Raw genomic sequence first — 25,297 nt, forward strand, 5'->3', positions numbered from 1 at the left:
TTCTTCAAAGCATTCCTTATAGTAAGGGCAACCTCTCTGCCGAATTTTGTTACGAAGGTTTAACGGTTTTTGATTTATGATTAATAATATTTGTAAAATAGATTTTATCACAAGTGGGCGGTGCCACGTTCATTTTAAAAAATGTTTACAATTTTTTATCAAGAGTATAAATATCACTCCACTTGTCAAATTTCAATATTCTAGGTGTATTATTTACTAAATTATCAGGTTTTTTGTGTTTTCCAAAATGTTTTATATATAAAAATTGGGCGTGGTTATCATCCGATTTCGCTCATTTTCAATAGCAACTTATTCTGGGTCCAGATAAGCTAGTGTACCAAATTTGGTGAAGATATCTCAATATTTACTCAAGTTATCGTGCTAACGGACGGACGGACGGATATGGCTCAATCAAATTTTTTTTCAATACTGATGATTTTGATATATGGAAGTCTATATCTATCTCGATTCCTTTATACCTGTACAACCAACCGTTATCCTATCAAAGTTAATTTACTCTGTGCGCAGAGCACGCTGAGTATAAAAAATTGGGTGAGAAATATTGATTAATTTGTCGGAAATTCTTAATAATTTAATTAAAAGATATAATAATATCTTAAATAAATATGAACTATTAAAAATTAAATAGATAATCATTCTAATAAAGCATGCGCTTTTATTTATAATCAATACAAGGACGCCGCCTTCTGGGAAATAATAAAGCAAACCTATGAAAGATGAAAAGAATTTGAATTAATTTTGGAGGCATCAGTTATTGACCATCAAAATTTTCCATAGCTTAAATAAACACAGAAAACAAAAAAAAAAAACAACAACATTATTTTTGTAATTTGATTTCATTTGGATAAGATAACAGAATAAAAAAGCGTAAGAGTAATTGTGTATGCTTACAAACGTTCGTGTAACAATTTACGGATATAGTATAACTACAAATATTTTGATAAATTAAACAAAATAAGCAGTTTTGTTAAAAAAAGGGAATACATGTAATTTTAAAATATTTTGTTTGTTTTTATCATATAGATTATAATTTTAAGCTTGTTGACCTTGAATTCCATACTTTATATAGATGTATATGTATAATTAACTTATTATTTTACCATTGACATCAGATAAGAAGTCTGCCTAGCGGAAAATATATATGTGCCTATGCCTATTAGGATGGAATCAGACCTGCTGAAAACTGTTAGCAATATGACAGATGTGGTTTCGGTGAATTCCAAGCGGACTGTGGATGAGTTAGTGCTAACCATAGGAAATTATTGTAGGCAGCTGTGGTGTGTTGGTAGCGGGATATGCCTTCCACACCGAAGATCTTGGATTCAAGCCCCGGGCAAAGCAGAATTGAAAATTGAGAAAAAAGTTTTTCTGAGCAAGGTCGCCCCTCGGCAGTGATTCGACAAACACCCCGAGTGTATTTCTGCCATGAAAAGCTTCTTAGTGTCGGTGTAGGTCCCGTCCCGCCAATTTGTAGGGAAAAGTTAAAAGCAGAACGACGCAAATTGGAATAGACGTGCAGCCTAAAATCTCTTCGGCTGGTTTTCGCGCCTTGCATTATTTTCTTTTTTATAGGAGGTTATCAAATAAATCCAAAGGCTTGAAATATTTAAGAGTAAAGCATTGATTCAAAACTAAATCTTGAGGAGCACTTCTTGGCGATGGGAAAGAAAGTTTATAAAGTTAGTGGTGCCCTAATATGAATAAATCTCAACGTCGGCGTCTCATACGATCCTACCTGTCAGCTTTTTCCAACGTAACCAGCTCGATATTATTATAGGCAGCAGCAGTGTGACACGTATCTAAAAAAACACACCAAAAAGATATACTAGAAGATTACCGAATTACTGCTTAACGAGCAGCACGTGCTTATCGGGTGGTTTTCGAAGACGCGCTCCTTGGTTTAGCTGAGAAAACCCAGTTGAGCTGCCTGTCAAATGAAATGACCGATCTGTATAACATTTGAATATGACGAAATGTCAAGAAAACCTCAAGGTCACGAACAATAGTTACGTGGCAAGAAGGATTACGTTGGTTCGGAATATCAGAGAATGGTACGAGCGAAAATGGTAAAACCGCAGTAAAATTGATTGTCAAATGACTCGAAAATGTAGATTGAAATGACCGAAAATTTGACCGCCATTTGACGCGCATTGTGACGTGTGTGTAAGCAGAACAGTGCTATGCTCACATCCTATAAGTGGGAGCGGAATGCACAATCACATAAATAGGTACGAAATGGGAAAAAAGTGTAAAAAAGTTACCGACGCCTGAACAAACGTGACTAAAATTTAACAAGGGGCGTGACCGCACAATGACGGTAAAATGACCAGTCAGAAGAAGTGGAGCTTTTTTGCAGGGATACCATAGTGCCCTAAATTTTGAATTCATTAGACTTTCATTGGTAGGTATCACAAATCACACACAGACGATTCTATCATGGGTAGGTAAGATGGTATAAAAACGAAGGTAGTTCCACTGAAAATTTTTTGACGTATTTGGGGATTTTTGAAGTTTCTTAATCCTCGTGTTCCAATGGTAAATGAACCAGATTGTGATGAACCATTGTGAATTCATACAAGTGAAGAATCTTCCTATTCCTCCATTGCCATACCAACCTGTCAAATAATTGCTGACAGAGAGAACGGGTGTCGCGAATGGCCAGAGAATGGAAGAAAGGTTTGTTTTTTGCTCGCGATTACATGCCATGAATTGCCCATATGTGTTTCAAATCAGCTTTTCTTTAAAATGTGTATACAGAAAATCAGTCTACATATTAATATTCATTTCTAAAATCCAATCAATAGATTAAATTTGAGCAGCCCGTTAAGCAAACATTTTAAAATATGCAAATAATGCAATATACCAGTCGTCTACAAAAATGTTTGAAAAACACTACTGAGCAAATGATTTTAGTAATCGAACAGCGATTGAACAGGTGATCGAAGCTGTTTACTATTGTGAACGTTTTTATCAAACATTCGCCACTCGTATGTTTGTTGTTTTGTTAAAAGCGTTGCCATACCGTTACTGTTTAAGGCGAAATTGTGGTTTTTCGCGCAGATATTAATTGGGCAGAGCTGTTTCAAACAGTATTTATATAAGCGTAGTGTAGAGGAGGATCCTTTCTGTCCATATTGACCACCGAATTGGAAAAAGCAGAACACGTAATTTTTCTCAGCGAAAAGTAATGTGCAGATACATCGATTGTTGGACTGTAGTAATCAAGATGGATTTTAAAGTTATGACTCAATTGATGCATGCTGAAATGGAACGCAGAGAAACGAACATGCGAAGCAGTGGGATTAAATCGCCTTTCCTCCCATGATGTATGAATCTAAAGAGCACTTTTTGTCGCTAGTTTACTTATGTCATTAATCCGTACAACTATTTCAGAGTTGTTGTGATTTAGAAAATGTGTTTTGGGTCCCAAAATCATGGATCAGCCACTGGTAGGAAGATTAATGCGTTTCAGGCAATTTATCTTTTTCGACTCTTCCTAACATTGTACCAAGTTTTATTATTTGTAGCTCTTTCTCTCTCTTTCTCTCGACTCAGACTTTTTAATTTGATTTTCATGCTTGTTTGTTAAATGATACCATTTTTGTTTAGGCCAAATATTTGTCTTCGCTCGTCCGTTTGTATATTTGTTTACGAAGTTGTTGTCCAACGGCATTTAAAGTTGCCGCTGACTTTTTCTATGCCACTGATACTGATAAGCAACGCCCCTTCGATAAGGCCAATAAACTTCATCGCCTTTTACGAAATAAAATGCAGTTTTGTATATCTTCTTGAATAGCTTTAAGTATCAAGTTTATTAAGTACAAATACACTTATTCGCTCTCCACCTTAAGCGTCTCATTATTTGTGATCTAGGAAAATATTATTAAATTTTTCTACTTATTTGGCAAATAATACAGCGGATACGAATAAGACATACATATGTACCTCTATTATATATGTACGTACATTAAAGTGTATTATGGGATGACAAAAACTTCTTACTTAGGTTGAACACGTTTATTCTGAATATTATTAAAAATTTTATCCGTCGGTTGGCCTTTTTAAAAACTACTTTTGACTCGAAATGTGAGACCTCGAAATCGCCCACATGTCTAATATAGAGGTCTTGGTATTCGGGCCTTCTTTTTTCAAGTTGCGATAGCACTCTGCCACAAAGGCGCCCAATGAAAGAAGGCTAATCCTGTTCTTGTGGTCACAACCCGTGCTGCCGCCATTAGACATAACGTCACGGGTAGAAAAGCGATTTAAGCGCCACTGATTCACATGCTCATTTCTCAGCGCTCCCTTTTAGCGTACATCAGTCGCATCCTAATCGGAAAGGCCAATTTGCTCATAACCGTCCAGCAGTCTAGGTTTCTCTCCAAAAGTTCAATGTACAGAGTATCTTTCGCCGAGGAAACGAGGGCAATGAAATATAACGTGTTCTGCGTTTCCCACATCAGTGGGACAGTGGGGACAGAAAGGTCCTTCTCTATCCAACACTTTACATCTGCGTGGGGTGATAAGTTTAATTCGCTGTGCTTCCGCTCATACCATTGCTCTTTATTTGGAACCAACATAAAGGTCCAGTGCCCTTTCCTTGATTGCTCCCAACACTGTTGCCTCCTAACTACTTTTCGAGACCTTGCGCCTTTTTTGACACCTTCAGCTGTTCGCTCAATTTCAATGTCATACAGAGTGGCCATTTCGCTTTACAGGAGATCAGTTGAGATTATTCGAGATAAAGCAAGGATCACTTCGTTGAAAACCGCGCTATATACGCTCGAGAATATTTCCTTTCGAATCCAACACATTACGGGCTGTAAACAGAATTGTAGCGGCCGCCGTAGTGTCATGGTAGCGTCCTCCGCCTACCACACCGACGATCCTGGGTTCATGCTCCGAGCAAAGCAACATCAAAATTTAGAAACACATTTTTTCAATTAGGAGAAATTTTCTCTAAGCGGGGTCGCCCCTCGGCAATCTTTGACAAGCATTACGAGTATATTTCTGCAATGAAAAGCTTTTCAGTGAAAACTCATCTAGAGATGCCGTTCGGAGTCGGCATAAAACAAGTAGGTCCCGTCCCGCATATACGTAGGAAAAATTAAAAAGGAGCGCGACGCAAATTGGAAGAGAAGCTCGGCCTAAAAAAATTTTTTATTTAAAGCAGAACTGTTGACCCCATGAAAAAACATTGTAGACAAGATGTGTTGAGAATGTTTTGGTACATTGTAGTAGACGAAAAACATGCCAAAGTCCTAAAAATTGTGTAAAGCTCATTTTTGTTACCTTGACATTGAAACTGGCCCACGGGCTAAGATAAAGGGTATGCATTCCTTCGTATTATATCTGGCGGCGCTGGGATGATACCCTTCTAGTTTTTAGGCAACGGAGTGAGAACCAACTGGGCTCAACTATTTTTTTGGAATTTATTACCAACTTTACCTCAATTTGTTCTGGATTTTTTCAGATCTGCATCACAAACTGCACTAAAACGGAGGATCCGTTATGGAGAGTTACTCGGCAGTGGCGTATAAGTATTCTGCTTTCGCCGAGCACCGTTAGCTCCGAACTAGATTATTAGTTGAGTTTCAAAATAACGTTGATAATAATATCCTTCTAAATGGAACAAAACGGCAAGCAAATCTACGCCAACTGCTTTAAAATTTACTTTGGTTTTGGAGCTTAAATCTCCTCGAGCTCTACAGAGATTTATATGGCATTTAAATATCCGACGCGCCGTATTGAACTGCACATACAAAAACTACATACATCCATATATGAGGCTTGAAGAATTAAATTTCCATGATTGGAAAGTAGTGCCGCTACAGTTTCGCTCCACTAAGCCTCCGACACTCTTAAAGCGGCCCTGGCTGACTTTTCATCTTGATATCGCTTCATTAACTCATAAAACAAATGTACATACCCGTATTTGCATTAAGAGCATATTAAAATTAAGTGAGGATTTATTTTGTGTGGCTTTTTGTTTGACAACCAATGGTCAGGTTACAAATTAGTCACAAAATTTAACTATCCAAGCTACCATTCAACCCACGCACACATACACACTCTTGTGTGTGTGTGTGTAGAACGCAAGCATCGAGGTATGCATGTTAACCAACTAGAAATTAGTGTTTGGGAACATTTAGTATACAAACATATATACATTGTCAACCAAGACGCCAGAAAGCGGGGCGGGTGCGGGTTTTGTCACTGAAATAGTGAACAAATCCACACAAAAACCATGTCGAACATTTTACGTCATTTGAAGCGTAGAAAAACAGTGGTAAATCACACAATGCAAGTCAACTAATGACATGACGATGATATTGTTACTAACAAAAAAAGCAACAAAAACATATACGACTTATTCATAGCTTTTTGTTTGTTGTGTATGTGTGTGTGTGTGTGTGTGCATGTGTAGAAATGTCAAAAGCTCAACTAGCCGGTGCCATTAACCACAAAATCAGGTATAGTACTACAATGAAGCATATCGTCTCTGTCTCTAACCGCCAAATTTCATTCATTCACCCTCAAATTACAAATACACAAATTATATTCGTAGGTACAAGTCGATAATGTAGAATCCCTACATGTGTGCGTATGTATGTTTGGCAGCTTTTGGGTTGCGCCATTTGCCGCATTGCCTTGTCATTTAATAACATTCAATTTAAAATCTCAAATTTCGGACATTTACTCATCACTAAATTGTTGTAAAAGTTTAGCAGACACATTCACACGTGTATGTGAATTGAATGACAAGAAGTACGTATGTACATATGTAGAATTCGTTTTTGAAAGTTTCTGAAAGGACGTGTTGGGTTAACATGGCTTTTAATGTTCTTTTGTGTGTTTGGCCCTAGGTCTCTTATAGGTGAAATGACAAATGATGACAAAAGCGTGCATAGTGTGTCCTTGTGGTTGGGCTTTTTTGACATTCATTATAAAGTTTAATGACTTAAACGTATCAAATACAAGAATTGATTTGCAAGCGTGAGTATATTATAAGGAGGAGTCATCTATGGTACTTCAATGTTTGTGTTTTCGGTTAGAAAATCAGTCCGGTGATCACAATGCTTGACGATGATTGAAAGTGTTAGTTAACTAGTTAACCAAGCAATAGATATACATATGCTAGAACGAGCCAGGGTTTTCTATAAAAATTATGAATCTCTATTTCCAGAAAGGTGTTTTTTAAATATCCTAGAAGTGTTCTAACCCAAGATGGACATTCACACAGAAAATGCTTTGCAAACTATTGAGTAGTTACATATGTCGTTTGTCCTTGCAGCTTTTGAATGATTAGCGGACATTGAAAATGTGTGCTTATGGATCCTTATCTTACAGGGGAGTCCTGAATGTAAGCGTAAGATGTTAGTATGAGTGTACGCTACTTATATGGGGGTTAGATGTAGAAAGCAAATACAGGAGTATAATGTAATATTGACATATGTACTTTATGGATTACTAGAGACTGTATAAGTGTAAGCGTAGTGTATGTTATTGGTAAGTATGCTGTACGGAGTAATAAAGAGTACGAGCGTAAGTAAGGTCACTCCATTCTAGCTTACCTACATGGAAGCTAAAGTTTGTAAATATATATACAATATGTGTGCATGCAGGTGCTCGAAGAGTTGTATGCGTTGCTCTTTGTTTAAAATAAAGTGTATATAAAAACAAAAGCACGTGGATAGGTAAGAATATTTCAGTTGAAATCAATTTTTTTATGGGATTTAGTTGGTTGTAACATCTTTGAACATTATTTGGTTCGATTAATATGAAATAATAAAGTGCAAGCAAAAGAAAAAAATTAAATTACTAAAAGAAAATTAAATAAAAAACAATTTAAAACAATCACTAAATAACAAAAATTAAAAAAAAAATAACATGAAATTGAATAAAGAAAAATTAAATAAACTAAAAAAAATACACTTAAAAATTTTAATAAATAAATGAACAAAAATAAAAATAAAATGAATTAAAATAATTATTACCTAAAATAAAATAACATAAACTTAAATAAAATTTCGTTTTACAAACTAAAGCAAAAATATATAAAATAAAAAAAAAATAAAGAAAATAAACTTAAAAAAAATAAAATAAAATAAAATTAAATTAAATTAAATAAAATAAAATAAAATATTAAGAATTGAACAAAATTTAATAAAGTAAAAAATATAATTAATAAATGATAGGAAATAAAATAAAAAAAATTATTTTAATATAAACGTAATTAAATTAAAATAAATTAAATCGATGAACTATTCGTTTGTTATCAAAAAGTTTTGGATTTAACAATAGCGTTGCTAAATGTTAATGTTTGAAATTTCGCACACCTAAATATTCATTTTGTATGGGGAAGTGTTGTGTTTTAAAATAACGTATGGAAAATGAATCCATAGAATATTGAATTTGCATTAAACACAATAAACGTATTAATTGATAGCCTGCTTCATAAAAATATTTGTTATAAATAAATGAGTTTAAAAAGTTTAATTGTATCTAAAAATTATTTCGCCGAATGAGCAACCCATACAAATATATAGGTGTTTCTTATTTTTCAACTGTCCCGGGAACTCGAAATAAAAATCTGGCAACCCTATTTATCAATTTCTTATTGCAGTGTTATTGAAGTGCTTACGATTTTTTATCGAAAAGTTATCAGTTACCGAAAATATATAGATGTAATATAAAAAGCTTATCAATTTATTTTAGGAAACTTATAGATTTGCTATCGGAATGTTACTAATTTTTTAGCGGCGTGGTATGGAAAAGTTATCGATTTCGTTGCCATGGAACGTCGCTCCAATTTTTAGGAAAAATTAAAGGAGCAAATTGGAAGAGAAGCTTCTTCGGAGTTTATCGCACCTTGTATTTATTTATTCATTTTTTATTTACAATGTATAGATTTGTTATCGATAAGTTATAGATTCCTTATCGGAGTGCTACCAGTTTGTTATCGGCATTTTATCGATTTGCTTACGACGACTTATCCGCTTTTTATAATACAGATACCTATCAATCTTTAATATAAAACTGATGACAAAAGTGTAAAACCTTTTATAACAAGTCGAAAGAATACCAAGAAGAAACCGATGACTCGGAATTCGCAACCCGTTACAAACGGACGAGACGCAGAGAATTATTCGTTATCGATAACAAGCCAATTATAAATTAATATGGGATTGCTACCAATGAGAAGCCATTCAAGTTCTTCTAACATCTAGAATATTTTTTCCTGCTAAAGTTACCTCTGTTTTGTGGGTAACTTCAACTCAAGGGCGAGCTGTAGTTAAATTTAAAAAAATAGTTTTCAGACGAACACCTGTATATTTACACCTCGAATTTTTCGTGTATTGGCATTGCTTTTGGCATTTCTTTCTTAGGCGGCAACGAAGATATATAAATATTGGTATATTATTTGAGCACGGACATTGACGTTAATAGTTTGGCACACTTAAAGAAGATATAAAGGTTCTCAAGGCAAAATTATGACACATATCAATTCTATTTTTAGATATTTAGGTTCGATTATATACAGTAGCGGATTGTGAGCTTGGCCATGGGGGGGGGGGGGGGGGGGGGGGGAGGGAAATGGTATCAAAAAATTTCATAAATTTTGTCTAATTTTTATAAAAGCGGTATTCATGTATAAATTGCCGTGCATCGTGAAATGCCAAAATTAAGTATTGAACATTTTAATATTTGTTTTCTTTGGATATTTCATTTTTGATCTGTAAATTATTTGAAAAATAATCCACGCCTGATTATATAACGCCTGATTATATATAGCGACCGTCATCCTTCTAAATATCGAAGAAATCGAATATCAATACTTTTACAGCTCTACTGCCTCTTGCTATAAGCATATTCTTATAAGCGCTTTATCTGACATGAAGAGACTTTGTCCTCCTTTAATTTAACTTCGAAATATCCCATACAAACCGATTGTTCAGATAAAAGAGTTTTCGTAATTTCCGCCCTATTTTAACAAATAGAAGATTCAAATTTAACCAAATGCTTACTTGTATGGAGATCAATTTTATATATAGCACATATTCCATACAACCTATTGTTCAGATATGAGATACGTACATCGTCATAGATATATAATGTGGGCAACAAGAATCGTGAAGCTTTGTGTGAGAATTACCAATCATTTATTAATTTGATATTTATCGAAAATGCCTAGTGTAATATACCAAGAATGCGTCCGGCCTTCAAAGTTGTGCGGGGCCCCGTAGCCATTACTATTTACGCTATAATTTGAAGCCGCTACTGACTTTCACTTAGTTCTCTTTTGCTCACAATATTCGTTAGTGCATTTGAAGCTTTGTATTTTTGCATATGCTTTACAAAATTTTCTAGTTTTCTCTCTTTTGTTGTTGTTGCAAAATTGCATTTCATTATTTCTGCATTAGCTTTTTTGCATTTTGCATTTGAAAATTGCTTTGTACTTGCAGCTTTTTCGTTACTGAGAATCTAGCTATTGCTTCAGTTGTTGAGCTTTGTCCAGAATGGTCGAACGGCAGACGGGACGTCAATTCATATTCGGGCGCCGATTTCATGTATACAACGTGTGTATGAGTATGAATATTTCCAATACCGATATTTTATAGCTCATTCATATGGGTATGCGCGATCTCGGGCTTAGTTAGATACATACACGTATGTATGTATTTCGATATTTCTTTCTGTTATTGGAAGTTTGGCGAGTCTCGAATGAAATAAAGTGTGCCTTAGAGCGAGTTCTTTGAAATTGATTGTTATTGTTGTTGTAGAGTTTATCGCTTCGAAACAAATTCATACAAATAAATTGTTCCAGTTGAGTTGTATATTTTTGTGTTAATGTACACATACACACGTACTTGTGAAAAAGTTGTTGAGGTGTGAGTGGGATGGTGTTTTTTTTTATTACCTTTATATTAAGTCGCTTTCATGTTTGTCCCCTCATTTGTAATAACATCTCCAGTTAGACACGAAAATTCGATTGAATAAGTATAACGGCGCAATTGCCGACGGTGATGTACGAGTTCAAATCACCCCTTGACAATTGTAATTTGTTTGAAAAAATGTTTTAATTATAATCATTTTCATAAACCATTGATATGCCATTCTTCCAAACCAAAGAGGGTAGAGAAGGGAAATCCCAAGACCATAAACTGCACCAAATTCCAGAAACAAAACTACGGCAACCCAAAGACCTCCCATATGAGTTCCTATTAAAAACGCCTATGATTGAGTATAACAGAGCTCGCCCTCTAAAAAGATTCAGAGGAAAAGCGAAGCCGCCAGGAGCTGAGTCTTTTTAGGAGACAGATAAAGGAAAGCTTTAAGCTGGTCAAGGTTGTGGAAAGCGAAACGTGCAGCCAGGAGTACAGGGATTTGTTGAGGATCTACAAGAGTGATACTTCCAAACGGGAGAGGATTCAGAAGAGCAAGCAAACAGCACATACACTTCTATCGCGTAGCGGGTATATGCCCTATTAAAATAATATTTAATGGGTGCATAAGACTGAAGCATACACCCCACTCTTGGACGACTGGACTGCCCAAAAAGTAGCATTAACGACTGCTAGCATACTCAATGCCGCGGGACAGATTAAGCGAAGAACATACAGCCTAGATATATACGCCGCCGCCGCTGCCGATTTTGGTCGTTTTTCGCACGTCGCCGCCGAATGTCAAAAATATCGGCGCGGCGGCGGCGTCCGGCGCGTTACCATATTTTCTCGTTTAAGACTGTTTAGGCCATTTATTGTATATGTCGAAAATTGCTCGGATATGGTCGAAAGCGGCATCAACGGATGCGCACCACTGCCAGTTATAAGAAACTAACTGCGAAATTAAACTCTTTCTAATTGTTTAAAAGTTATTTAAAAAAAACAGGCGTTTTCGATGTAAGCTTAACACGGACTTTGCATCGCCCAATTTACCAAGTTATTAAAAGAAAAGTTATTTAATAAATTTATATGCTGACTTTGCATTTTTTTTTTCAAAAAATTTATGAGAATGAACAATGGATTCAAATAAAATGACCCATGGCGAACATGTTTTCAAATTTTCCTCAAGTTGTTAAAAAAAAGCAAAATACCCAAAAAGTGCCGATTTTTAAGAAAAAGTTTATATTGCGATTGGCTGAAAGAATAAGCGAAATCAGTGATGCAAAATTCTTTAGTAGGTTCTAGGTGCATAAACACTCCTTTGAAATGATTCTTACCTTATACTTAAGCCGATGATATATGTACGTATGAGAAAGGTTTGAAAAATCACTTGGGCCTCCATTCAAACATCTGTTGTTTATTTGCGAAACTATATAAAGCGTCTGCAATGTTAATTTTGATTTTCACACTTCATCCTTCAACACCCAAGTCTCCCGGTTTGACATTTCCTAAAGTTGGCGGCCCTATGCAAAACTAGTCCCCTGGATTGAATCACGTTGATTATAGCTTATCAATCAAGTTTAAATATCACCTACACGTTACGGCTCCTTTTACAAATGTGAATACGTAGCCACATATATCTACCGGGTGAGGCTTTGTCCTTCGCAAGAACACCCAAAGTGGTGAAGTAAAAGCTTTCCCACGACAGTCGAACTAATGACCGTGTGTGCTACTACCGTAACGTAGTGGACAGTCGAACTAGTATGAAGCTACGCGGTCATCCATAATGAGCTCTTATATCATAAGGCCGGAAAACAACAGTTAACATCTTTCAACTTAAACTCGGCCGACTTTCATTCTAAAATATCGTTTTGATTTAACGAAGACTAGCAGCGAAGACGAGGGCAGCGTCCTTGGCCGAATAGTCACTCCGTAACGTTCCATGGTGCTTCTCTGGTGTAGCTCGGAAGCATAGCTCGACAAAAGCATCCATTGCAAAGTCTTCGGAGCTACGCCTAGAGCTTCTAGGAAAGTGACGTCGACGAAGGTAAGAGTTCGAAGTCGCAGTCCTATAGCTTCTGTGCTCTCATATGGCGTGAGGGTCAGGAGGCGTGGTAGCGATTGGTGGTCGGGATTGCTACTGTTCGCACATCGGAAATTGTAGCTCTTAAAAACAGCCAAAACAACTGGATGCGCCCTGTGCCACGAGAGTCATGAGTATTAATAGACCATTAATAGCAACCGCAAGTTGGCTTTGTGCGTGACCGCCAAGGAGCCACAAATGATTTAAAGAAATTGTGTTCGTGACGATTACTAGGAGTTAACCCTAGGAGAAACTACGCTTTGAACGATATATACAGAAAAAAGTGTGACTAGGTATTTTATGTATCCCTATTTCTTTTCAGGAGATGCAACAGTACCAATTCCAAAGACCGGGGTTAGGTTCGAAGACTCTCTGGAGTAAGTGAACGAGGGACAATCCCTCCACAAGGAGCTTCTCCTGAAAATTTTTGAACGGTCTGCGAGATCTTGAGGAAAAAGCCCCGGATGGCCAAAGCGTTGATTTCCTTAAATACATACAAACAAAACCTTTTCTAAATATTTAAATAGAAAAATCAAGCTTTTTAAAGTTAGAACACCGGCGTATGCCGGTGCGCCGGCCATGCCGTCGCCGCCGATAAAGTGTTCGGAAGCAGCAAGTTGTATAGGGCCTAGAAAATTTCTAGTATTTGCCAATAGGACGGGGTTATTCTTTAACATAAATCCTGGTACTTAATTGGGGTTTTTTCATTTGGTCGTCAAATAAACTCTGATCCCGCTATGGACACATTCAGTGTATGTGAGGTTTTTGTTCATGTTTTAATTATTCAATTTAATTAATTCTAATTTATAAACTTTTTCAATTAAACAAAAAAAAAAAAAAAAGTAAAAAAATTAGTATTTTAAGACCGTAAGCTCGATTCGAACCCATGTCAAATGGCCGAAAAAATAACAGCAAAATTAAATTTGAATATTGAAAGAAAAAAAATATTTTGTACTTAGCTTTTAGAAGTAAAACTTCTTATTAGTGTAAAGTATGGCTGCTGATAAAAAAAAAATATATATAGGTATGTACATATTTCCTTTAAACAACAAATAGCTTACGCCATTTACCGACTTACAAGCTTTTAAAACGGGATTGCAAAAAAGTTGCTGGCTCTAAGTTTTTTCCACTTCCATTCATAAATAACTTTCTTTTAAACAAAATTTTTGCTGCTCATAAAAGCCATATGCTTGGCAAGCAATTTAACAGCAAATACAACATGTTTATAACAACAACTACAAATTAATACATTCATAAATTTTCAACCACTTTACTTTTAACGAATGCTGAGTTGCAGTTTTAATTGAAATTCGATACATTTAGCAGCGCGAATTGAAAGCAACAACAACACACAGTAAAATGAATTAACAAAAAATTAAAAATTTTAAAAATTACCATAAAACTGATTAAAATCCGATAAAACAAGCACTACATAGGCAGCAAACGGTAAACAATCCGCAAACGTTAAACACGCACTCCTGGCCCCTCTTTCACCCGACCTTTATGAATAAGGCTATCGTGCTGAACTTCATAAAGGCTGAAGACATTGACGCTTTGTCCTTGATCCGAGATGTATAAGACCTGATGTTGTTGTTTGTGTTAATGCTGGTCCCCAATGGCATATCTTCTTGAGAAAAGCTTAAAGTCAATGAACTGACTGGACTAGTGCGGCTTCAGACCTGGTAAATCTACTATCGACCAGATCGATAAGATAGGCCAAGTCTTGCAGAAAACTCAGCCATATTTGAAAGCAGAGGGATTTTAGATTGACTTTCTACCCAACGGCACATCGTAGTCACTATTGGCTCAAAGTTCCTGTAAGAATGTTGATGTTTGAATGTTTTGGCGGTCAACCAACGTCAGATGATCGGTCGTACAATCAATACGCTTATTTATGTCGGACATTTGCCACTTATGATTTCTGGTCTTGCCTAAGAAGTTGCGTGATAACCAGTGTCTTAGGGGAGGTTTTAATATCCCGGGTGTGCACTTTTTAGGGATTTCGTTATCATAAAACTTAGCAAGCAACCGATCCAGTTTATCAATGCTGTGTGCCTGATTGCCGTTTCGAGATATTGTAAAGAGCGTCGCCAATATTTCGCCACGTTCTTTTTGCACTGGTCAATCTAACTGATTTTTCTGTTAACACAACTGATCTCACTAGTCATTTCAACAGCGATCAGCAGTCAATACATGAGCAAATTTCAAAAAGAATGTTACGCTCACTGCGCTCTCTACTTTGTACTTACGACGATCGTGCCACTTGTTAAAAAAAATACCAAAATAAGAAAAGCACCAAATCGAAAAAACACACAAAATGGGAAAACAACAAAAAACTAGTTTTTTAGTTATCAATACAAAACGAAAAACTCCTTTTTTGAATTTACTGTGCAAAAAATTATGAGATAGCGGGACACCTATTTATCGGGTACAATTTTGCAACTTCTCCTCCAAGCGAAATGCAAAATTGCGCCCTCTTGTAGCAAAAGTTTTGTTTGAACGAACAGGAATTTTCAAAGTTAGTAACATTTTCTTCAAGTTTTTACGAATTTTCACTCACGCGAACGAATTTAATAAGATAATAAAAAACATCCTTTTTTAATGTTGATGTTTCCGACAATATAAACGTTTGAGTTGTTTTGGAATCATTTAAACTTAAAGTGTAAAGTAAAGTTACTCCAGTGGTGAATTACCCTCTAGCGATTTGATTCTTTACTTGCCTATATCTTACAAGTTCTCTATTTAAAATATTATTTCAAACGTTTATACAAATTTTTTTCGAAACAATCAAGTGTGGCAACTACATGCGAGAGAAGAAATTGAGAATGAGCTGAGCTGCAACTCAAAGAATTGAGAATCAGTTTTGTGACTATTATTTTTATTTCTATTTGCAAAGCGTAGTTCAAAACTATAAATTAAATAAATTATAAAATATAAAATTTGGTGAAAGTGCGTTTAATAAAACTAAATAATAAAGTGTATTTGATGTAGCCCAATTGACGTTCGGTTAGTAAGTGCCACTGTGGTGTGATGGTAGCGTGCTTCGCCTGCCACACCGTATGCCTTGGGTTCGCACCCCGGGCAAAGCAACATCAACATTTTAGAAATAAAGTTTTTCAATTAGAAGAAAATTTTCTAAGCGGGGTCGCCACTCGGCAGTGTATGGCAAGCGCTCGGAGTGTATTTCTGCCACGAAAAGCCGTCAGTGAAAACTCATCTGCCTTGCAGATGCCGTTCGGAGTCGGCATAAAACATGTAAGTCCCGTCCGGCCAATTTGTAGGGAAAATCAAGAGGAGCACAAAAAAAAAAAAAAAAAAATTGGAAGAGAAGCTCAGCCTTAGATCTCTTCGGAGGTTATCGCGCCTTACATTTATTTATTTATATGGCAACATAGGTGCTTTCGTACAAAGCTGTCGCAAAAACTTTTTTTGTTCATTTCACTACTAAAACGGTCAATTACGAATCAACGATTTGTGCGCAGTTGATTCAACATCTTGTTGCGATGGATAAAAATTAACAGAAATTTCAGTTGAATTGACCCGTATTTCGATCAATTTTACCAGTCGTTTTCTTTCAGTGTATACAGAACAATATCATTCGAACTGCTTTTAATGTAAGCATGTTGTTCAAACCGTCATTGGTATGAAGACAGCGTTCATCGAAAGTGCTGAAAGAGTACAGTTTTATACATTCTTCATCGATTGTTCTAAGTCATTGTACAATAATTGCACCTTCATAGTTACCCCTCCATATCTTAACCTGTGATGTAATGGAGGTAAGTGTTTATTCCTCCGCCTTAAACAGTGCATTTATGCTTTCTTTATGAAGGAAAAATTCAGTTTAGACGCTGGTTCTATCCTCTTGTTCACATCTTGACATTATTAGTGACACCACAGCAGTCACAACTTTACCTTCCTTAAGCTGCTTTGAGAAAAACCTACCCTTTTTACTGCTTAAGTTTGGCTTATAAAACGCTTTTCATCTTTCAGTTGCTCCTTCCTCTGCTTTACAAGTAGCATTGAGCATGCATTACGGTCCCTGTTTTTTTCTCCCGCCTTGGGAGTCTTCCTACTTAAACCGGCCACGCAGTCGAGCAGTGCTAGCGACACAATTTTATAATTGAACTGCCTTCACCCCTATCTCACGGGCAGTGGATAATTTTAAGCGCGGTCCGAAACTGTGAAGGCACTCTTTTCGCCTCTCTCTACCGTACCGAATTTACATATTTTTTTGTTCCTTCGCTCTTCTGATCCGAATCATAGATCAAATCCATATCTTCTTCCCTGTTCCTTATCAATATATTCTTAACACATTTTTGAGTCATCCACATTGGTTGGAATAGCACGAGTTTGGCAAGGCGGGCTCGGTGGTTAAGTTGTTTGTTTGTTGTTTTGTTGTTGAAGATTGAAGTTCCTGCAAAGCAACACCATATAGTGTGGTAAAGCTGCTCCGGATCCAGGAAGACTTCAGGCAACTAAAGACGAATTCGTTCTCTGGCTCAATTTGGAGCCCATTACATATCTTGGACCCCTTCACGTCTTCCTATTGTGTGGAACGGCTTAGATGCAAATCCCTTATCTCTGAGCCACATAGTGGAGCCCTCGCACCTTCGACAAGGTGCTTGCCCTGTACATGGTTTTTACATAATTTACTAAATTTGAACTCAATATCAAGTCTCAAAATTGGTGATTAGTTCGTGGAGTTTGATTGTCAGCGATTTTGTAGTAAAGTGTATGTGAGTTTATATAAATATGTGCATGCTAATATAGCAAATCATATTATGGCCTCACTTATTTGTGAAAATATGTACATAAATTGTTAATTCATTGACTTTGCTGAAATGGCATTTGCTTAATGATTGATTATGCGATTTGTCTGTCTTGTGTTAATTTATGAAAACATAGGCGAAAATGAATGACAATGAAATGAATTTACGCAAGTAAATTTTCTGACCCAAATGACACTTTGCATGTAAAATATATTACTCGTAAGTATGTAAGTAAATTACACTCACTACAAATGTGCTAATATGTTTTCGACTTTATAGCGAATGTATAATTGCAAACGATTTGAAACGAATTTGTTACAATTTGTGCGCATTTTGATTATAATTGCAATTAAATTCAATTTAACACATAATAAACATAACATAACATAACATTACAACAAAAGAGCAAACAGTACATAATCATGTCAAACAACAAGGTGCAACAAAGGGTGATATTACAATCAACAACAACAACCAAATTTAGTTACATGGTAAGTTTAATGATATAACAATGATTTATTTTTTTAATTTATTTATTATTACGGCTGTTTAGGCCTAAAACTTAAACTACTAAATACAATTCATTATTACAATCACTTATTTCTATTGAATGTGCTGTCGGAATGCCATGTGAGTCCGATCAGCATATTTACTAGCGTGACAAAGGGACGAGTTTGGGAGCCACTCATTTAAGGGAGGTTGGAAAGGACGCGTTTCCAATCCTCCAGTGCTCCCAGCCTACGGCAACAAAATTTGAATATATATTTTTCAATTATATTTGTATTTTAAGCTGTCGGAATGTATTAATCTCCGATCAACTCAGCTAAACATGTATTTGGATGTTGGAAATTGAAAATAACGTGTATCCAACAACTCTTCAACTTTGTTTAGTAATGACGCTGTCGGAATGCATGAAGATTCCAATCAGCATAGCTCAACATATAATGGGAGGTTGAAAAGGACGTGTTTCCAATCGCCCCTGCTCCAACTTTTCTTTGGCCGCATTTTCGTCACATCATATAATTTTATTGTTATATTAATGCTTAATTTATGTGACCTTTATTACTGTTGATTTATCAAATTTGCCTATGTATATGGAAATTGATTGAAAAGTCGGGGCCCAAGCTGAAGCAAAATTTTATAATAATAATTTTAAAAATATTTCAAAGATCTTTTCAGGATCATTATTAGTATTTCGAGAATATTTTGAAACTACAACAGGTTGCATTTGGAACTATCTCAGCATCATTAAGGGATCATATAGGAATTACTCCGAAATCATTTTATTGTTATATATATTTTTTTATATACCCTATATCTGGAACCAGTTTGGGTTGTTAGAGATGAATTCGGAAATACTTCGGGATCATTTTACAGTTTTATTTTTTTATATGAGCATCAGTAATAATTTTGGGAAAATTTGGGGATCATTTCGGGACTGTTTTTGGTCCTAGTTTTGGATCACTTCGGGACTATTTCAGGATCGGTTTCAGGATTAGTTGTTTTAGGAATCATTTCAAGGCTATTTCGTGATAATTGGCGAATAATTTCGGGCCAACCACAGGATGGATTCTGGACTTATTCAGGATCATTTGGGGATTATTTCTGGGTCATTATAGAACTACATAAATTTTATATTTATATTTTATATATAGGAAATGGCTATTACTAATGCCCTTTTCGAAAAATAAGCGGATATGCAATAAAGTAAAATTAAGTAAAATTTCCCAAGATATTCGCGAAAACATTTGTAAGATTATTTCGAAATGATACTGGGGTAATCCTGAAGTAGCCCTGAAACACCTCGAACTTTCCACTTTTCGTTTCATACCCTCAATAAAAAATACTAAATTTGTTTATTATTATTTATTATATTATATTTATGATATACGCAAAAAATTAGGTGCAGTGATAAGACTTTTCGTAGTAATATCAAAATTAATTTTGGTGTACTTGCAAATTTTCCACCAAACTTTTGTAATGTGAAAAAGTTTAGTGTAATTGTACCGTAACTCACTTTTTGGAGTGACATCAAAATTAATTTTCAAGTCAATGCTGTTGCTCGCTTGGACCTTATTACTGTGACTTCGGACCTGGTAAATCTTGGAAAAACCACGGCAAAAAAGAATTGACACACATCACCTCGATTTTAAAGCCACCTTCGATAGCACGAAAAGGAGCTGCCCATATGCTGCTATGTCTGAATTTGATTTCCTCGCAAAGCTTATACGGCTGGGCAAAATGACATTAGCAACACCATCACATGTGCCTTGGCAGCCACAATTTCGAAATAGTAAAATAATTTGTTTATTTCGTTCTTCGAAAGATTTACGGACCTCTACCCGTTGGCGACAACGCGTACCGAAGAAGATTTAATGATGTGCTGTACGAGCTTTAAGCAGACAATAACATAGTCTAGCGTATTAAAACGCATCGCCTACGACGGTTTGGCCATGTTATGCGAATGAAAGATGATGATCAGAATAAAAAAGTTTTTAATCGGAACTCACCTATGGAAGCAGAGGAAAAGGACGGTCCCTACTCCGCTGGAAGGATCAGGTGAAAAGCGAGTTAAATTCCTTTGTGTGACCAACTGGCACCAGTTGGTAGAGCGAAGCAGCGACTGGCGGGCCGTGCTTGATGGCTAACTAAGTAGGTAAGTTTGTCAGTTTCATAGCAAATCGATGAGTCGTCGTTAACCAATCTATAACAGATAGTTAAAACATTTGCAACACTCCGATAAGAAATCGATAACTCTTTGATAACAATTTGGTAAATTTTCGATAAATAATAAATAACATTTGGGTAATAATTACGGACTTTTCGATAATAAAGCGATATTTTGATAGCAAATTGATAACTTTTTGGAAAAAACAACGATAACAAGTCGATAACTTTTCGAAAACAATCTGCAACTTTGCGACAACGCGCCGATAACAAATCAAAAAATTTTTGATAGCATGATGAGTTGCCAAAGGAGGGTGCAACACTCGATGAGTCGACGATAGACGTGCCAATCTGTTTGGGAGTAATCAAATGGAGACAGGAGTTACATATGATCCATCAAGCAGAAAAGGCGCGACAAAAGCAAGGGCTGCAAAATTTCTAAGATCAAGTGCGAAGCCTACGATATTAGACTCACAAAGTGGCTCATATATCTTAAGAGGGAAGACTTAAGGCTCATGATGGGCATACTGACTGGACACTGCCTTCTGGCGTCATATGCTTATAAGTTATGCCTCGTCAATAACAGCAAGTAGGAAGTGTGAGCTGCAGGAAGAAACAGTTGAGCGCGTCCTGTGTTCATATCCTGTGCTCGTCAGGTCAAGGCTCCAGCTATTAGGGCAGGCAGAGTTGCCAGATCTTGAGGCAGCAATTAAGCTGGGTCCTAGAAAACTGCTAGTATTTGCCAAGAGGATGAAGTTATTCTATAACATATGTACTGGAACCTGATTGGGATTCTTCCGTTTGGTCGTCAAACAAATACCGGTAACACTATGGACACATTCAGTCTATGTGAGGTCTTTATTGACCGGCCAGTTCAACCTAACCTAACCTGCTCTGTGAAAAATAATAAAACACATTTTGAAAAGGTACAACAATTACTTTTTGCCAGAAATTTCGTTGCTTGAAAAATATTTGTTTAAATTATATTACTGCGATTTACATTACAAAACCACTTTAAGGGGGGAAAAAAAACTTATTACATGCACATGAGCACACCCATTGGTGTATGTCAAAATATTTATTGGAGTTAGTTGTAACTTTTTGTTTTCGCCACACGCTCCGCTGACCGCTTTTTGCTGTAATCGACACATACCAATGCAATAACAAAATTCTTAACGCTTTTTTGGTTGTTTTATCATTTGAAAAATGTCTATTATGGTATGACAACTTTCAAAAAACATTTTCAACTTTTACAACAACGGCACATTCGATGGCTACTGTTGAACTATCGAAATATTTATCAATTATGTAGAAATAATTAATTACGCACTTTTTCATGTTATTACTTTTTATTAACATTTTTTGCTTTTTACTCTTTTCTCTTGTAAGTTTTTGTTGTCATTATTGGAATCCATAAGCAAAAACATTGATGAGAAAAAAACAATATGCTTATATGCTTAAGAATGGGTGTGTCAGTCTACAATACATTGAGTCAGTCAGATGCGAATTAAAAAAGTTTTAAAAACCTTAAATTAGATGATAGACAAAATTGAGGAGCTGCAAAATGAGGCGAGTGCCCAATATTCCATTTTTGTGTACAATGGCTTATTTCAAGGACCAGTCGTAGTTGCATATCCAGGTAAAATATTAATTTAATTTTGCTTAAACCGCCTTCGTGATATCATCAAATGCTCCTTGATAGTTATTTGCTGTGTTTTTCCAAAAAAAAAAAAAATACAAAAAATTAGTTACTAACGCCCCGATTCTCAGCGTTACCGGTAAAATAGTACCCAGAACATTATGTAACCTAATATCGTTACCAGTTCTTTTATCCGCGATTCTGGCCAAAGTAGTAACGCTGTCATCACCGAAAAACTCACCAGTGTCTGTGGAGAAATTCGAAATTCTTCGCTTTCACGGTTGCCGCTTTGAACCATTTGGACCAAAAATGGTCCCTTTCAACCCCGTTTGTACTTTTCTTTCTTTTCACTCAGTTAAAAATTCACAATAATCCCCAAAAATTCGCCACACTTTCGTTAGCCCCCATATAATTTTGAATTTACTTCAATGGAACTCTCACCATAAAAAATTGCTCAGTCAATAAAATGTACCAGAACAATAACATTTCACCTAAGATATAATTTATGCCAGGCATTAAAAAGAAAAGTGTTGGCAAACACATTGTCGTTAATTGTTGATGAAATAGCCGACTAATCAAAAAACTCTTTTTTTTTATAATAATATCAATAACGGCTAGATATTTCGATCGGTTGTACAACACTATGTAAAATATATGAAAATAAAAATTGCTTCTCGCATAGCATAGCTTATAGCGAGGACTCTACCGTGAGCCTAACACTTTCAAGACTTATCCAAAGAAATTATATGCATTACTTCTCGTTTGGCACGTTGATATTTAAATATTTCTCACCCAACACCCCAGCGGGTTAGGGGGTCAAAATATACCCGCGCTAGATATGTCTGTCGTAAGAGGCGACTAAAATACCAGATTCAAGGGGCTGTGTAGCGCAACCCTTCAGGTTGCCAGCGCAATATACAGCTTCTCCAAACCCAATTGTCAACCTCACCCATCCGCGGCGAATCCTGTTTCACTAACAGACGAGGCTCTGGCGGCCCAAGCTCCTCATGGAAGTTGGGGGTGGGGAGGGAGGGATGATGGCCTGAAGGTTTAATGTGGCTATATAAATCGTTCCCGAGATGGTCGGGCTAGCACCTTAATGGTGCTGTGTTACCGAAACGTACCGGACCTGTATCTGGCAAAGGGCCTTCACATCGCTAACACTCCCAAAAGCCTTCGGGGAGCAACTTTATCACTACAACAACAACAACAGTTCAAGGAATTTCAGGACTATTGTGGTGTTAAGCCACGCAAGGTAATTGAAAACTAAGTATCTTGGCACAAGAAATATTTTGACTCGAAGACAGAAGGAAGAGATTTGATTTCGGAAGAAATGTAAAATTATTCCCGTAGGTGCTAGCAGAACCCCTGAGGCCTGGGATCAAAACTCACACTTACTGAATCTAGGCTCTGATATGAAGTTTAAACGTTAAGGGAAAAAGTAAGCATCTAATAGCACTAACAAAATTGCCTAGTTTGATTTATGATTTACTGAGTTTTCCGCTTACATATTTCGGCAACACCAGAACGCAAATTTTGAACCGTTTTTTTACTAAAACCTAAGTGCATTATACATTTTATTTCATTGCAATCAACAACATAATGCTAGAACCAAGAGCTTTGTGACCAAAACTAGGTTCACAATGTTTGGTTGGTGAAAGACATAGACTTATCCTATGTCAAAATATAGCACCGTTTTTGGTTGCATGCAAATATATTTGTTTGTTCAGCTTGAATTAAAGGAAAGTCTTCACTATGTTTAGTAAAATTTCATATGGAAATATCCTAAAATTTTGTATTTTATACTAATAAAATAAAACAAAAATTTGGTCCTTTTTTTCGATGAATTTTGGTCCCAAATGAAAACATGGTGTGGCAACCGTGTTCGCTTTACAGAAAATGTCTCGCTTGTAGATACGAAGTTAACGAATAAATGGGACGATGTGTATATGCATATTATGCATGATAAGTTTCTACATTGTAATTTATTCTGTGAAAGTACAAAATGTAAACAAAAATGTATAGCAAAGGCAACCCTTTTTACTATTATCTTTATTTAGTTGCGCTTACAATTCTTTATTTTTCAGTTTTGCCTTTTTCTATACAACAGGTGTTGTGTGGTTATTTCGATGTATCCACCTACTTTTGGGGGTAAAAAATTATCCGGATACTTTCGCTGGTAGAATACCAAAAGGGTCTAAAAGTTGCCACATGATTTCGTTACCGTGGTGAAGAATATTTTTACCACACTAGAATCGGGGACTTATAATCAAATCCTCAGTGATATCAAAAAACAGGCGTTGTACCTCTATGCCAGGAATTGCCCGGCGAATCCAGTACATAAAGAAAAATACCCAGAACTAGCCGAAGAGAAACGCACTCTCGCTAGGGAAACGCCAGTCACTCTAGCTCAACTTCGATCTGGTTACCGTAACAGGTTAAATTCTAACCTATCCAAAATCAACCCTGACATACAAAATGTATGTCCTGCTTGCGATGTGTCCCAACATGACACCTACCATCTCTTCAATTGTAATGTGAAACCAACGCCCCTAGCACCCCTCTTACTATGGTCCACCAATGTTGAAACAGCAAGTTTCCTTGAACTCCCGTTAGAGGACATTGACGATTATTTGTGATCGGTCGCACTTATTGAATGGGGGACGCACTGCTACAACAACAACAACATCCTAGTTTCGGGTTCATCCCCTTCAGTGACGGATGAAATCTTGGAAAGGAACATTGGCAAAACTAATTAGGTAGGCACAGGGAGGTAGCCTATGGCTAAATCCGGATAAGGCGTATCTACTACTCTTCACGAGGAAGTAAAAACCACCCACTTTTGCATTACCAAGACTAAATGGCCAGTAATCAACACTACCAAGAAGTACCAAATGGCCAGTGCTGACGTTTGGCACTATAGTGTGGTGGGAAGTTCTTTGTATGAATTACAATCTCACTAGTCTACAGAAAATTCAGCGCACTGCCGCACCTGTCCAACGACGGTTTTAGACCCCATATTTAACAAGCTTACGATAGACATGCACTTATTATGTACGTCGGCACAGACCGCACTAGTGTTGGAAGGATCCACAGAAAGGGCGAAGCAGTACCCTTAATTTACTCCCGGCGGGAACTTTTAATTCCAAAATAGATTTATATCAATGCAAACTGCAACTGGGGGCGGTGTTAATAATATCACTATAAATAGGAATGATTGGAGAGGAGCACG

General features: G+C 36.4%; 1 protein-coding gene across 1 annotated transcript in view; it reads left to right on the plus strand.

Moving 5' to 3' along the window:
* The first annotated feature begins 10,588 nt into the window (after nucleotides 1-10,588).
* The window catches only part of mirr (mirror), a 289,777-nt gene continuing 275,068 nt past the window's right edge, over nucleotides 10,589-25,297 (plus strand). The window contains exons 1-2 of the mRNA XM_067790125.1: nucleotides 10,589-10,611; nucleotides 18,039-18,250. Coding sequence (XP_067646226.1) covers nucleotides 18,182-18,250 — 69 coding nt within the window. The 5' untranslated portion in view covers nucleotides 10,589-10,611; nucleotides 18,039-18,181. The remainder of the gene's footprint in view (nucleotides 10,612-18,038; nucleotides 18,251-25,297) is intronic.

Source organism: Eurosta solidaginis, chromosome 5, assembly GCF_040869045.1.
Source record: "Eurosta solidaginis isolate ZX-2024a chromosome 5, ASM4086904v1, whole genome shotgun sequence".
NCBI lineage: Eukaryota > Metazoa > Arthropoda > Insecta > Diptera > Tephritidae > Eurosta > Eurosta solidaginis.